This window comes from Lampetra fluviatilis, chromosome 3 (assembly GCF_964198595.1).
Source record: "Lampetra fluviatilis chromosome 3, kcLamFluv1.1, whole genome shotgun sequence".
Classification (NCBI taxonomy): domain Eukaryota; kingdom Metazoa; phylum Chordata; class Hyperoartia; order Petromyzontiformes; family Petromyzontidae; genus Lampetra; species Lampetra fluviatilis.
This window is the reverse complement of record NC_136277.1, coordinates 26,949,995-26,967,023: the sequence shown is the minus strand read 5'-3', so window position 1 is coordinate 26,967,023 and position 17,029 is coordinate 26,949,995. Positions and strand designations below refer to the sequence as shown.

Sequence of the window (17,029 nt, the reverse complement as noted above, 5' to 3'; positions counted from 1 at the left end):
ATTACATCATGTATTTTCCATTTCATCCTCTTGCATGAAATGCAATTTTCTTAAAATACATTTTTAACAAGGAGCCATGCTGAAATAGAACATGAAAAAGTAGCTATTGGAAAAATCATGCAATGTTTACTTGTGTAGTTTAAGGTGTGAAATGCAACAATAATTATCAGTATAATTTAAAACACACGTACATATATTTTCCATTAATTCGAAACCAAACTTCTGCATAATTACAACAATTACAAAGAAGAGCAAAAAATATAGAATTTAAACTCACAGCCTATCTGGACAAGCTGGGGGCAATACCAATAGCCCACCGTCCATGACAAACTTGAGGACCTGCTCGTTGGACAAGCCCTGATATGGTTGCTCAGCTTGCGTGGCTATCTCCCACAGAACAACTCCAAAAGACCTGTAAAACAAATCGGCATAAACAATTACAATTGCACACACTTGGAAGATCACTGGGCTCATTATTCTAGATAATTAAATCATAATATTCCAAAGAAACTGAGATGGTGACTTTTCAAAAGGAGTCAAGTTTCTACTTGTCAAGTCACTTTACACATTCATTTAATCACTGATAACTGACTTTTTAAAATACCTTGATATTAATAAACGACCGAGAGGAGGAGCCATTGAATTATTTTAACTTCGTGGAATCCTGAGGAATGGCTACTACTTGGTGAGACCATCATCCAGCAGTGGATTGATCATGGCTGATGATGGTTAACATCAGAAATGCAGCATATCTATGAAGCCAAATTGTAAGTACACCCCATTTTCCTTGTACGAGTTATTGCTGCCAAGGTCGTGTTACTCCCATAGATTAATGCAATCCATACTCACCAAACGTCCGAGTGGGTGGTGAACACACCGTCTTTGAGTGACTCAGGGGACATCCAGCGCACGGGAAGCAGCCCCTTCCCGCCCTTGCGATAGTAATCGGTTTCATAAATGTCCCGTGTCATTCCAAAATCTGCAGAAACACACAGAACAAGTGTGTGTAACGCTTGATGCATTCGTTTTGATGTGTAGAGATATAGGGGGGAAAAGGACCCTCTCTTACCATGAGCGCATCACAAGAGCGTGCATAGAAAATATAAGCGATGACGGAAACGTGGGTAAAATATGCTTCGACTTAAATCGTTAGAATAAAAAAACCTCAGGTCACATATTACATTGAACCCTTCATGATGATTATACACAGCTGGTAAACGACACTACGCTGCCCGAGGCCTTCGAAATGGAAAGTTTCCACGTACACGTTAAACCGTGCCTGGCTCAACACGACGTGAAGAATATGTCACGTGTCACACGTGTGTGACTCGGCCTTGTGAAAACGCACCGCCGATTTTGACGGTGAAGTCCTCTGCCACCATACAGTTTCTAGCAGCGAGGTCACGATGCACAAACTTTTTGGCGTTGAGATAAGCCATCCCGTCGGCAATTTCGCCCGCCATCTGCAGCATCTCCGGCAGGCTTGATGGGGGCCGTGTTGGCTTTTTCTGTAAAATGGAGAGGGTACTTTTTTTTTTAGCTCTTCACCTAGGGCTGAGGAACTGAAAGAGCTAAGACTCATGTCAGAACTTTTGCAACTGCACTGCAAAGACAGTCTGTCTTAAAGCAACTGGCCAAGCACACACAGAGTAAAACATTGTGATCACATCTTCTTGGTTCTTTCGGTAAAGTAAAATACATTGTATTTTATTATGTTTTATTTTTATTATTTTATTACTTCCCTTCTACGTGACTTTACCGAAATAACCAAGAAGATGAATCCCTGCAGTCATGAAAGCTTTAAATCGAAATTGTGATCACAGCATACGCTTCACGATTTCAGCCATCATCAGTAAATGTATTAAATTCACATTGCACAAATAACGGGTATTTTTACTTGCACATTTGTATTGTCAACTACAAGGCTATACATAGTATTAATATGGATACAGTAAAAGTCAAATGATAAAGGACACATGACACCTAGTTCTGTGGCTATAAGGCTTGTTGAACTCGTGGGGAAAACCCGATGGAATACATCTTCATGTTCGTAGCGATGACATTAACATAACGCCAATACTATGGTCTCAGTAAAATAATATACGGTGTTACAGAACAGTCATGGTTTATGAAACATATTTAATTACAGCAGTGTTTTAAAATTTGTTTTGCTATACTATCCAGTGAATATCAACATGACAAGAAAAATACAAGATTGGTAATGATTATTTATTTCATTATTTCTTGTACACAAGAAAAGTGGATACATTTGATTATTTCTCAGCAGTAAAAAAATACAAAGTGAAAAAAGAAAATAGGCTTTCCCCTTTCTGGCAACAATGTAGGTATTACAATGTTCAAACACCAAATATATTTCTATTGCAAAGCATCAAGTTTGCATTAACCACACACACTTGTGGAAAAACATGTAAACAACCCTTTTTGCATACTCAAACAGAATGTTTTAATATACATTTGTCATTCCAGACAGCAGAGTCCACATTTAAAGGATAATAAAAATGCAGCCCTCACCTCAGCATCAGGTCGCAGAGACCGGAGATAACTTTTCAGGTCACCACGTGTCATCAGCTCCATTATCACCAAAATGGGCTGAGCCTGCGAAACAACTCCCAAAAGCCGAACCTATAACCCATGCAAAACGAAACAAGTGACACACACACACACAGATCAAACTTAATATCATACCTTCTATACCTAATGCCAAAATTCATACATGTTTTCAAATATGAAAATTAGATTTCGATTTAAAGCTTTCGTGACTGCAGGGATTCATCTTCTTGGTTCTTTCGGTAAAGTCACGTAGAAGGGAAGTAATAAAATAATAAAAAGGTCTGTCGAGGCGACAGCGTCTGAACATTCAGACGCTGTCGCCTCGACAGACCTGGTTTTCACCTGAGGACGGCTGCTTGCGTTGTGGCCAAAACGTCGTGAGAATTATTTTATTATGTTTTTATTATTTTATTACTTCCCTTCTACGTGACTTTACCGAAAGAACCAAGAATATGAAAATTTGCTTTAGAATGTCCTCTACAAATCTCACCAACAAAGAATGTGAATGGTCTTCACAATGTGGCCTGAGGCTACAAGTCTCACGCAAGTAGTTTTTCGAGCTTGACCGTCTCGGTGTGTAAAAAAAAAAATACTCCAGTCTGGCAAATCACTACAATTAAAATACCAGTAACGTAAGACTGCCCTCCCCGCGTTTCACGTAACAAATACTTGGCCGCACGCGAGTTGCGTAAAAATACAAAACCTGCATTGGCCACAAATGAGCAGAAGCTCCGTAAATATAAAAAACCGTCTCATTCCAAAGGCTCAGGTTGGCAGACCTTCACGTGGGCAGGGAAGGAGCTGCACGACGCAATGAGAATGAATCCTTACCACGTGGTGACAGTTGAAGGACTTCATGACCGAGGCCTCGTTGAGGAACTCGTAACGCTCGCGCATGGTGGCCGTCTCGTTCACCGTCTTGATGGCCACGCGCGTCTCGTCCTCGCCCTTCACGATGCCGCGAGCCAGGCCCTCGTACACCATGCCGAACGTGCCCTGGCCCAACTCCCGCATCATCTTCACCTTGTCCCTCTCCACCTCCCACTCGTCAGCAATGTAAACTGGCCACGGCACAGGGCAGAAGGAAAGAGGGAAGCGATGGTTGTTATATCCTAATGCGTAGGTTTTCATGCTCGAGTCGTATAACGAGCTCCGATGTGTTTCCGGGTTGTGCCGCACGTTGTTCTCCATGATGTCCGACGTTTCACTCTCATGCGTTGTTACCATGATAAGGACCTCCGAAATGTGAGGTCTTGTTCTGTATTGGATGTTTTAATATACACGGTTTTTTTTATGATACATATAGATGGTTAGTTATTACACATCACAACTACATTGACATTTAGAATACACGATATTTACCATGTTGTGTCAATGGTTTAATAATAAGAGGCTAGTGCCAGATGAACTGTTAAAGCAATACCAAAATAGAAATTTAAAACATTATCTTTGACTTATTTTATCATTGTTCTTAAAATACACTTGGAATATATGTCGAGATGAACAGAGGCAAAAGACTCTCACCATCAGCTGTGCTGAAATACTCAGGGTTGACCGATGCATACAAAACTCCATTGGGTACTGCTGCTTCATTTCTGTTCAAACACAGAATGTATACACACAAAGTAAAAAATACTAACTCAAACGGGGCAATCATTAGGAATAAACTAAACTATAAACTATTTTTATTTTAGCAGATAAGGCCCACTAAGCTCTATAGCTTTTTTTTCAAAACAGACCTGGCCACAAATGAGAACTCAACGAAGTGGCCTATCATGCGGAAATTTATAGCAGGCAAAAACTCTAAACGAATGTTTCTAAATGTGGAGGGGAAAACCGGAATACCGGGAGAAAAATCCACGCAACCACAGGGAGATCATGCAAACTTCACAGTACACCAGGCGAGGTAGTTTAACATCCCGCCACTGTGGTGCCCCACAGGTATGAACAGGATGGCATTCTGTTCAAGGTATGAACAGGAAGCCATCTGAATTTCACCCCGAAAAGCCATGCGAATACGAATAAGTAAAAAAAAACGTCTGAATGCGGTCAAAACGTGTAACATCATGTATAGGTGAATTAAAAGCATAGATAGGTTAAAGGAATGGGAGAGGAGAATGCCTGCAAAAATAATATTTTTTATCCTCTTATAATGTAAAAAGAGAGTGCCAATTACAATTCTGAATCACAACTGTTGAAAGTTAAAAATGTTAAAACCGCACACATTGTACACGTGTTTTCTTTGCAGATACACGGTGAAAGCAATGAGGCAGAATTGTGCTATTTGAGCGATAACGTATATGCACATGAACTCTGGAAACTCGTAATGCAAAACTTGCAGCACAATCCTCCGACAATAGCCCATTTGCTCATGGTAAACATTGGGGGCCACTAATGTGTCCACGAGTGCAACTGTTGGGATTAAGACTACCATCTCTGGGAATACAACAACGCATCTTTACCTTTTCTTCATGAAGAAGAACCCAATCATAGCGACACCAAGGATGATGAAAACCACAGCAATGGTCACCGGAACGGCCAACATCAGTGGATCCTTTTTGGCTGTAAATACACGTGAGTAGTAAAATAATGTTTACATTCCACAAATACGCAAGTTAAAAAGGGGCACTCAACAGCCCACATTTTTGCACAAAAGACAAAAAAATCCCCTGTTTAGCCTGTTGGGGCAAGTGCTGTTAGCAACCACCTATGAAAGCCGGCACGGTACACGAGGGGGTTGGTGGCAAGCACCACGCCCGCCCGCCTTTGTATTCCCAGCGGCGACGTTTACACATCACACCAGGTACTTATTTGGATGCCGAGTCAACCTAGGTGAGGCCCAGGAACAGTTCAGAAAATCGTCACCGGTGTTGCTGTGAGCGGGGAATTAAACTTGGGTTGCCGGGTATGCAAAGCAGCACGCTAATCACTGGGCCACCGCTCCATAACAAACAACATGCACACACATTCACAATTTACTATGTTGTGCAGTACAGTCAGTCAACAATCACCAAATGGAATGCGCAAATTAAAAATAAAATGGGACATTCTCCGTAACCATGTTGCAGTTACCCAAACTTGGCCAGTAAATGGCCTCCCATGGAGGTGGAGCTATTTCAAAATGGGCTCCTGACACAAAGATGTGATTATGCTGCTGCTGCTACTGCAGCAGCCGCGATTAGATGGGTGGAATGCAAAGTTATACCACCATTAAAATTAATCACCTAGCTAATAACACTATTGTCTCATGAAAACTCCACAGTTAAATTTATAACCCAAGACAAACTTCTTTGTGTCAAATTATACCACGTTACCATGCTAAAGCTTCAAACTAATTTGGCACTTGGTGTATACCAGTGTCAGCAGATCACGCTAACATATACAACTATTTCTAGAATGGGACAATGAGGCAGAATGACAACTGAAATCGAGCCAAAACGAGTCTCTAATTATCCTGTCGACACAACCCAAAACTGGGTCACTTTCATAATTTTTCAAAGTTAGACGGCCAAACATGTTTACTGTATTTCAGTCATCTATTTTCGCAACCACAAAATGTATAGACATTTTCCAAACTAAATCCTTCTGTTGAGCATTACGTTAATTACACAAGTAAGCTATGACCAATGACAGAAAGTGGCATGTGTTTGATTATTCCATTGCTAAGGGAAGCAGTGAACATTTGCAATTGCTAAACTCGAAATGTAATAAATGACTGCATTTTTTTTCACGAATAAAGACCGGCCAAATATCACTCGGCAGTTAGATGATAATGCACATTTTCACCAGGATGTCATCCCATTCCAGCTCCGAGATGTCGAAATGAAAGCGAGTTCGCCGTCAAGGCTTTGCGTTGAGACCACTGGTCGTGTCTTATAGGTGCATTATAAATAAGTGCACTACCCACGATAAAGATGTAAATTTAAAGGCCCCATCTGCTTCCCCGTGGCCGTAAATGATCCCATAATACGATTCAGAAGAGTAAACTTTCGAGTTCCGCTGCCAAAACAATTTGCCTGCAGCATCCAAATTCCCACGGGAGAATTGTACAAGGTCTCCTTGTGAGCAGTGCTTAACACAGCTACCCTAGATAATGCTAATGAGGAGATAGACTGAGCACACTACTTTGTTAAGTGTTAAGGAATGCATCCAACAAAATTGCAACAGCAGACCTACGTGTGAAAATAAATCTTTTGGAATGTTTGTTAAACGGTTTGGTAAAAAATGCCAATAGGACGAACACAAACACAGTGCCGTAATTTGGTGGCCACAACAGTACACACGCGGTACGTCACAATCAGTTCAGCACGTGTCTCCCTCTAGCTGGAACTAGAATCTAACCACTGCATGGCCAAAAAGCCTCAAGGCAATGGGTCCATCAAAAGCATATGTTCTCCACCTAAAGTCGAGATGCTAATCCCTAAGAAAAGGACGGGAGGGGATATTTTAACGTGTGCATCCTTCATTAATCAGAGCTGAGCTATTTTGTTACAGTGGTACTAGCAGCAATGCAATAATTATATATTTTTACAAGTATTGTACTGGAAATTATCATGTTTTTGTACTGTTTGTTGTTGTAACGTTCTTACCCGCCCTTACTGGACATCTGTGAAAGAGCTTTATAGATCATCGAATTCCTCCAGTATAAATAAATATTCTGATTCTGATATTTCTTGATAAGATATTAAAATGATTCCAAGTTTTAATTGATTAATATAAAAAAAAATGTCTCTACTCTGACCATAATCCCTGATTACTGCGCAGAATAATAACACAAACAAAATGTTTTTTTGCAAATAATTCTAATAGCGTCCCATGTCCAAAGAACAACAGAGTTCAATCAAATACAACCAACAGGCCAAAAAACAGTATTTCCTACACTATAACCCATTGCCCCTCATACAAACTTATTTTGCATTGTCTTGGAGAATTATGGGTAAAAGCAAATAAGCATATCTCCATTCTGTGTCTCTACATATAAATAAATATATGTTACAGTCCATCAACCTATTGGTTTTCCCATCCAATATTATGAAGCAACATTTATTTAAGAAGCCCGCATGTGCCGATTGAGCTCCAAAAGGTCAAAACTGGTCCAGGGTCTGAATAATTAAACAAATGCTGCTTGAAAACGTTGGTATGGAAAGCCAATGGGCTGAACCAAAAACATTATTGTACTTTTACGTGAAGATGTAGGATGGATTCTGCATATAATTACTCATGGTCTCCTTTCGCATGACAAAGGTAAGTCAGACGGTTAAGCTGTAAAGAGGGTGAAACAAAAACATCTTGCATCGTAATCCAAGTGCAGCATGCGTTCCACATCGACGCAAACGCGAGCTTGCATGTTACGGTGCCAAACGCAGTGCATACCTGGGTCGGGAATGCGGAAGTGAAAAGGCTCGGTCCAGGAGCCATTTCCAGAAAGCGAGATGGCACGGATGTGAGCCGTGTAATCCCCCGGCAGCAGATGCCGAACCTGGAAACCTTTCCCTTCCCGGTAGGAGCTCCTTGAGACGCAGTGCTGCTGAATCTGGCTCTAATGCAATACAAAGACAAAACAAAAAAATCCCCCGTATAGCCTTTACAGACTGCTGGGGCAAGTGCTGTTTAGCAAACACCTTATGAAGGCCGCCATGGCACACAAGGGTGGACAGCACCATGGCCACCGCTTTTGTCTCCCTAGTGGTAATGTTTACACATCGCACGAGGTACATTAATTAGGCTGAGTCAATCTAGGGGAGGGCCCAGGACCGGTTCAAATAATCGTCACTGGTGTTAGCTGAGAGCGGGAACCCAACTCGGGTCACCAGGTTCGTCGCGCAGTGCACTAACCCCTGCACGACTGCTCCCCACATGAAATAATTCAGTAAAAAGACAAAAAAAAACATGTAGCCGACAGACTTTTGGGGCAAGTGCTGTTATCGAGCAGCACCAATGAAAGCTGGCAGACAGCATACAAGGGGATGGGAGATCAGCACCACACCAGCATACACACACATGCCACGTTGTCTACACGTACAAATCCTTGGAGATGTTAAAGATAACTGTTTAGTCACAATGCAGCTTTTTCTGTGAGATTCATTCAACGAAGCTGTCATCCACTATAAGTGCAAGCAAAATCCCTTCAATATTTGACAAGTGACTTCCCACTCAGATATACAATGAGCTGTCAAGATTCAGAGTCACTATCTATTCAGTAATCCATTCTTTTTCTATTTTTTCCATCTTGGCTGTATTCTTTTTATGTTTTTTGTCAACCTCATCTGAAATTGTATATGCTGCCTCCAACTAAATGTGTCATTCGCAAAAAAAATTCAGGAATTCATTCTCACGTGCCCAAATTCAAATTTCGTAATATTGCAATCGATGCATAATTATAAGCTTACCCAAAATATGGTGCATTTTTACGTGCCAAAAAATGAATAGTACTAACTTACACAGGCTTGGTGGGAATCTAATGAAAAAAGCCACTTGATAAGTAAATACTGAGCACAACTCTGTGGCCAAATCACTTGGAATGTACCCAATCTCGTCAGAGCTCAGAAGATAAGCAGCGTTGAGTCTGCATAGTGTTTAGATAGGCGACCACCATGCACAACAGGTTGGTATAAGCTATGAGACTATTCTTTGGGTCTTTCGGTATTCTTTGGGTTTTTCGATATGAGACTAGGTAATGGACAGCATAAGAAAGTGCAGTAAAATCCATTGTTGTACTTTACTTCTATGCTCCAATGTCTACGCGTTCTCCACCTTCACCAAACCACACTTACCAACGCGATAAAGCATGCTCAAATAACCCGCGTGACGACCTTCCATCCGGCCATGGACTGACAAACAACTGTACACAGCAAATATAATAATGCACGCTTATTCACCACTAGGAAATGTAGGATGCTCGTGCATTTCATGTCCTACCTCCGAGTCACGTTGGTACTTGACTTCGTAGAGCACCACAAGTCCATTGGGGTCACTGGGCTCCTTCCACTGAAGGTAGATGATGTTTTTGACAACCTCACATTTCACGTGGCCAGTAATGTTGTCAGCGTCAACTGCATAACCAGAAGCGGGACATGAACATGAGTGTATTTTGCCTATTTCAAAGTGGAGAAGCTGTACTTTTTTTGGGTAAATCGGCACCTAACAATATGAATGATGCGACTGAGATTCACTCTTTGATATGGAAGAGCTCTGTAACCACAGTTGTGTGTAGATAAGAGTCTGTTGCATCTCTTAGAATTTTTCTAATTCGAGATTAGTGGTTCTAACACTGACAAACAATGCAGACTGTGTGCGTGAATGTTTCACAAAATCTTTGGTGTCCATTCCATAGCGTGCTTTGTAAATGTCGTACACACTAATCTAGGCGAGTGTGGGAACCCAAAAACACATTTGGATAACCACTCATGGAAAGGTTTACAAAACTACGTTTTTTTTCCAGATTATTTTGGACTTATAATAATATATTCACGGGATAATTAAAAGGGAATGATAACAATGTTACTTTGGCGAGATTTGGTTGATAAATCCAATCTATTAACATTTTGACAGTTAAAACATTATTTAGAAAAATGTCAAGTTTCTTGCCGAAATTTTTTGTGACTAATAAGCCCAATTGTGGTTTGGAGCTGGCAAAGCTTGGACACGCCACAGGGCACATGATGTTCTGCTCTCATGGATGCTCAAGATTGGCTGCAGTGCACATGGGCCTAACATGATACAACCCTTGATATCTCTGCTTGTGGTCGAGCTATGGGGGCTGGTCGTACGCTCAGCACAAGAAAAAAAAGTTGAGACTAAGGCCCCCTGAGCGTTACTATATACGTGGCAGGAATAGAGGTATGAACATAAGAGTTTGCTCACAGTGGGGTTGGGTGCGAGCAGACACGTAAGCTGGGGCGCTGCAGCCCACGAGCTCGGAGGCGTGGTTGCAGGCTTGGATTTGGATGCGGTAGGCTGTGAAGTGGCGTAGTCCAGTGATGGTGATGCGCTCTTTGCCAAACACCATCTCTTCGGCGAAGGAGTAGACTACCGGAGTGGGAATGACCTCTTCGGAACCGATCAAAGAAGAGGTGCTGTTTCCGCTGTCCGTGGTGTTATCCGTCCCGAACATGTCCCGTCGTTTCCGATCAGGCCTGTGCGCAATGCAAATTTCTGAGGAAACTTTCAGAGTCGCGGTATTTTGATTCCAAGTTCAAAATGAGATTCACAATGTCTTGGCGGGAGATGTCGAGTTTCCAAGCAAAATGTGTTCGACGTTAAAATTGAGATAACAAGCCAAGTCGAACTCGTGCAACACTTGCCAAACTAACATTGAGTAATCGTATCACGAGTAACAGCATAATGTGAACATTGCTTATGTGTTTATATTTTATAAACATTATAATAAAGTTAGGACATATTTATGATTAAATTATTCCTACAGAATTGAAGGGGATTCCACATTGCAAAAAATAAGAACAATACATGTTTTCGGTAAAAGTTTATTGAAATCATAGCTGCTTTTTATTTCACGTCTACTGCCGAGCCCAAGAACTCGATGAACTATAACCCACCCACCAAACCCTAGACAACACATGGGCTTGGTATTTGGGCTCATGTTCTGTAGCCCAAGATGACCCTGCCCCATCCCCCACTCTCTACAGAAGAACCCATATGTCATATTGTGTTCATGCATGAAAACCTGCCACGTCAGCTGCTGTATGTGTGTTGAACTTCTTTTGCACCCTATGTAGCCAACTGTACTCATCGGAGGTGCGGGGGGAAGGACAACAAACTAAACACTAAAAGCAGTTCTAATGAAACGAATTTTCAATCTAGATTTGAAAGTACATAGCCTCCAGTGGCTTCCTAACATCGGAAGGAAGAGCGGTCTAGACAGCCGCAGAAGCGTTATCTGAAAGTGCACAATGCAGTGACCGACTTTGTTCCATGGCGAGACAAAACCCGCTGCAAGGATGACCAGAGTTCGCGCGATGGCTTATTAGGTTGAGCATCTCCACACTAGATGGCACTGCACGACTAAGACCGCTATGATTAAGAGACTGAGTTTTCGGTGCCCCCACCCCCGCCCGCCACTGCCTTCCCACCACTTTGGGGGTGGAGTATGAAAACAATGTCACATGCCGAAAAATAAACACGTGACATCTAGCACCTGAAATTAATCTTACTCGAGATTTTTTGCGGCAATATTGGAGACTTGTTTTTCTGATATATTTTTGTACTACAGTGCACATCCGCTCACATGTTTACAAGACCGACATATAACGCCGCAGAACTGACAGAAGTTCCAAGTTTGTGTAAATTCTGTGGAAAACAAGGTTTGACGAAAGCTCTAATGCGAACTTTGGCCTGCTTTATTAAATCAGCCAACTGGATATAAGCTAGGGGTCCACTTATACAAAATTTTGCTCTGTGTTCATAATCCATGGTTTAGATTCTGCGCAAAGGGAGCGCGAAAAAAACACGAGCTTTATCCAGGATTTAAAAATTAGACAAAAGAGAGCAACTGTTATATAACGTTTAAAAAATGACTCATAGCTTGCATTTCATTGAATAACATAAACATCAAAACAACATTTGATAAGCTTGATAAATGTACCTTCAATAAATGCAGATTCATGTATCTAACATATTTCTTAACATATCCATACAGCCCTTTGTCAATCTACTGCTAGATAAAAGCCTCCCCCCCATGCCATATCGGTCAACAAAGTTGCATGACCATATTTCACCACGCTGGGCATTGCAGGTTGATAAAGGCGGGGGAGAGGGGGGGGGCAAGAACCGGATCAGGTATCACTCACCACTGATGTCAGCTGTGGCCAGGAATCAAACTCAGGTCACCGGGTTTTTTAGCGCAGTGCACTAACCACTGTGCCACCACTACAGCCCAAACAAATATATAACCGCGGTTATCACGAAACGTCACCCAACGGTTTCCGATGCGAATTTAACCGATTAAAAAAATAACGCCAAGAATTACAACAGCCACAGGACTCTGGCAAAAAGTGAACACGAGCAAAGGAAACCCGTTCGTAAAGGCCGACTTAAAACAAAGAGTCAGCTTTAGTTATTTATTTTTGAGAAGGTTAATATGGAAGGTGACAGGGTGTCAAATAAAAGCGAGGTTTTTCGACCATGTTCTGTTCCAAAAGGAACAAGGGCAAGCCAACCTGTGATGCCCAGCAGGGTGGTCTCTACTGATTTACTACACACATGGAGTTGTTGTGCCTCAGATTTCAAACCGCATTGCCATCCGGGTGTGTATCCTTGCACGTATGTTTGTACCTAACAACTTGTATACGATAACAAGCAACGCAAGCCCTCGGAGTATCTTCCCCGATGTCTAAAACCGACAACAATCCTATACGTACATTTATTTGTCACAAAGGTTGTTTATGATTTGTTGTACACTTTAAAAAAAAAATATAACATGAATGTGTATACAGTGCATAGAGATGCACAGTATTAATATTTGATTATTTGCACATTAACCTAATATGATGCAATTTGACAATTTAAAATCATCGCACAGCTACTTCCCTTGAATGAAAGAAGTACAAAGTTGATTAATATGATCTTGTCCAGACATGGTGCATTAAACCACGTGTATTACATTACAAACACGCTTATCTGTTTTCCAGCGCAGCATTTCATTAGTAACGTCCAGTCTTCCACACAAACCCAACAGATGTATGTCGTCTGCCTCTTTTTATTTTTATAAAACGAAACGAAAAAAGAAAATGTCCTCAGTGTATATACAATGCACGTGTCACATTGAGATTCAAAGCCAACTGTTTGCGAATAGACTTCAAGAAAAAGAAAGCAAATGTTGAGACGTATGGAATAACGTTACTGAATCAAAGTGCAGTATTTTAGCGGGGCTAATAATACACTCGGTTGGCACTAATGCGGCTATGACAAAAAGTACGTTTGAGTTTTCCTTGGAATTTGTACCTAAAGCGTGAACTTAGGGTTTACTACAAACTTGTGGGGTTTTTTTTTATCGAGCCTCTCTATAGCAAACTTTTGATCTTGACTAATATAGCACTAATGGGCCATCATGTCGTCGTCCCCCAATCCAAACGAAATCCTGTCCATGCCAGGACGTAGAGGGTGGGTGAGGGGGGCGAGGGGAGGGTACGCTTCGTGGTATGAGGGGCCCACGTGAAGGGGGGAAGCTGTGAACAAACAGTAACCTGCATGGAGTCATGTGATGACAGGGCGGCTACTCCTACACGCACCCCACTAATGCTCATCAACTGCCACCACCAGAAAAAGGGTGGGATGATGGTCAGTGGAACTCTGCTCGACTGGTTTCGTCCTTTCTGGGGACATTGTTCTTAGAGTTTAAGTGACAAGCCCATGCCCACACCTAACCCTATTAAACGTGGGTACTGAGATTCATGCACGGCCTTTATTTTCAGTAAAGACGAAATTTCATCAAGAGAGTTAGTGGCGGGTACACGTTCTAATTATATGATAGACCAAATGATACATACAGTGTAATACAACTGTTTTTTTTAAGTTAAAGAACATTATACAAGAGCGATACTGTATTAACAATTTTCAACGTGCATGTCTGGAAACATCCAAAAAAAGAGCAGTGAAGGGATTCAACTGCTCATGACTTTACTAAGTGCTCATCTGTTTGAAATACAAATCAAGGAAAAACGAAGAAGTACCCGTCATGCCTGAATGTCGTCGGTTACATGCATTGTGCACATAAAACACAACTCATTTTTAAGAGGCAACATTCACCAAGCAAACGCTGGACAAGGCAGTGCCCTTTAAGCACCCTAAAATGCCGAAACTATGCAACGAGGCCCCCTTCTTCCGCCCCAGAAGCCTGTGCGTCACAGCGCAGCGTTTGTATTTTTTTTCCTTTGACACCCGAGCAGTGGCGACGGTGGGTCTGAGTGCTCCAGTTGCTGGCTGCCGGCGACAGCTAAAGCCCAAACATAGCTTCTTATTCACTCACCAGCTAACTCACCAATTCATTTATTTGGTGCCCGTCCAGAAAGACCCCTCCCATCACCCCAAGTGTACCTAGATTATTCAAGGAAAAGGAACCCATTTGTTCCTGTCAACCTAAACACATATATTAAAAGTGGCTGCCTTGTTCATTTTTCAAGTGTGCTACCTGGGATGTACATGATGGTGTGCAAACAAACAAAAACATATGAAAATTAAACGGTACAAAAAGAGCTTGAAAAAAAATACCAAAGTCTATCAATGGATTATCATCGGCTTTTGTTGAAATAATCTCGTACAAATTTTTATTTTTCGAAATTTGCATGGATGATTTAAAAAAAGGCTACACAGAATGTGGACACAGGCCAAGATAACCACTTGGCATGAGAAGCTTTCTCCCAATGTTATAATTGAAAGTTGCTGGGGAAACAAACAGTCTGCCGCTTTGATGTACCCCCCCCCCTTCTTTTGCCCTCAATCCATACTTCGCAGTCAAGTCAAATGCCAAAGTTTGGCGGTAAACAGGAAGGAAAGAGACATTCACCTAAAAAACAAAAGCCCCTCTGTACACTTTGGGGAGATTTTTTTTTATGACAGCGACTTGTCCACTGGCAGCCTTTCTTGCTTACGTGGTTTAAAATTGGCGATCTATTAACTACACTGCAAGCCAATATTAATCTCTTTATAAACAAAGTGTCATCGTGATGTACAGAAAGTACGCACAAAAAGAAAATACAAAAACACAGATGACAAATTTATAAAATTACATAACATAAGACATTTGTACTCTGGAGTGCATTGAGCATGAAGCACAACGAAAAGTGTTAAAAGTCAACTTTACTAGTGTATAAAATACTAATTTCATGGCATTATAAGTTGTTTATAATTATTATTTATCACCACGTAGCTACAAAGTCACGTGTCAATTAACATGCAATGGGAGAGATGCGTGGCAAAAATTTTTACCAAAGGTAACATTATCAATCCCATTTATTAGCACACTAACCCAGCTATACTTCGAGACATGCAGTCATACAACTGATCTGAAGAGTGGCACTTGTAAACGACTCACCTGGTGGCGAAAATCTGGTTGTGCAGGAAGTTCTCAAAGGTTTTCATGAACTGAGCCTCCTCGGCTTCCTGGCGCAGCTGTGCCTGGGTCTTGGGGCATGCGCAGCATTTCTCAGGAGCCAGGCTGGTATCCAGCTCCGACTGGTTCCCCCGTGCGCCCGGTTCCATGTCGATCGAGCTTGTTGCGGGCTCCCGCTGAGGTACCTTCAAAACTGTCGGGCAGCCAACAATAATGAGGAGGGAGGGGGGGGCACAATAGAATGAATAAATGTTGGTGCCCTGTAACTGAAGCCAAGCGCTTAGCGATGACGCTAGGAGTGGAGATCTTGTACAGCGTGCAAGGTTTTGCTGTTTTTGGCTTCCCTCTTAGTCAGCAGATTGTACCTGCTGACATCAGTTACTTTGGCATGTGAATGAAAGCCATGCACTCGGTATCCCCTTTAACATTCTTAAATCCTAAAAAAAAAGTACAATATTTTAACTTCGGGTTAACATTAGTTCACGATGACAAGAATTTTAATTGGAAATGTAGAAAGGCAATGCTGCATATAATTATTGAGTAAGCAGCACAAAACAGAATACCGACGCAGACCATTTATAGGGCTATGAGACTTGTGTAAGGGCATCTTACTTTGCCCATCCATAATAAAGGTTTTACTTTGCTTATGCTGGCTAAACATTTTGGAAGAGGTGGGGGACAAACAATCTTAAAAAAAAATCACCGGAGCGTGATAGCAATATCTAACAAATGTGTTGGTAAAAAAAATAGCCAGTCAATTTAATTAATTTGTAATAACACTATGGGTAAGATTTCATGATAACAAACAATCAGCATAAATATCTACGGGACTTTTTTTCCAGTATCAAAATGATGAAAAAACAAAAATAGGCGTTACCCTTTCTGGCAATAAAATAGATGCTGAGATGTTTAAACAATAAATAAGTTATCTTTTGCAAAGCATAAAGTCAGCATTAACCACACGTACTTGTGGTGAACATGCAAACAAACATACTCTGATAATATCCATGCATTGCCTTTGAAACTGATTGGCCATATACTAGACTTATTCATGGCCTCGTCTCACCAGTATTCGATCAGAGAATTCCAAAACGCGAACACAGTGCAAAAGCAATGCAAGTATCAAAGTATTAATAGCTCGGCCTGAGCAGCCATATCCACGGGACCTTTTTGCCTTTTGGCGTTCTCTCATCGAACGCCGGTGAGAGAAGGCCATAGACATTCGGCTGTCTCTGGTGTAGGCCAATCCGTTTCAAAGACAATGCATGGATATTATCCGAGCACCTTTGTTTGGCATGTTTTGCCACGAGTTAGTGTGTGGTCAACGCGGACTCTGGACGCCTTACAGTAAGGTATCGACGAACGCAAAATACCCTTTGGGCCATAAACCCA

At 41.6% G+C, this 17,029-nt stretch overlaps 1 protein-coding gene across 2 annotated transcripts in view; it reads right to left on the bottom strand.

Annotated features, from left to right (window-relative positions):
- The window catches only part of LOC144955791 (insulin-like growth factor 1 receptor), a 119,611-nt gene that overhangs the window by 5,296 nt on the left and 97,286 nt on the right, over positions 1–17,029 (bottom strand). For both annotated transcript variants that reach the window (XM_078885957.1, XM_078885956.1), the window contains 11 exons: positions 15,620–15,830; positions 10,435–10,706; positions 9,490–9,623; positions 7,945–8,110; positions 5,034–5,133; positions 4,096–4,166; positions 3,403–3,632; positions 2,533–2,643; positions 1,349–1,508; positions 850–979; positions 278–412 (listed from right to left, as the gene is read on the bottom strand). In XM_078885957.1, the coding sequence (XP_078742083.1) occupies positions 278–412; positions 850–979; positions 1,349–1,508; positions 2,533–2,643; positions 3,403–3,632; positions 4,096–4,166; positions 5,034–5,133; positions 7,945–8,110; positions 9,490–9,623; positions 10,435–10,706; positions 15,620–15,830 (1,720 nt within the window). The remainder of the gene's footprint in view (positions 1–277; positions 413–849; positions 980–1,348; positions 1,509–2,532; positions 2,644–3,402; positions 3,633–4,095; positions 4,167–5,033; positions 5,134–7,944; positions 8,111–9,489; positions 9,624–10,434; positions 10,707–15,619; positions 15,831–17,029) is intronic.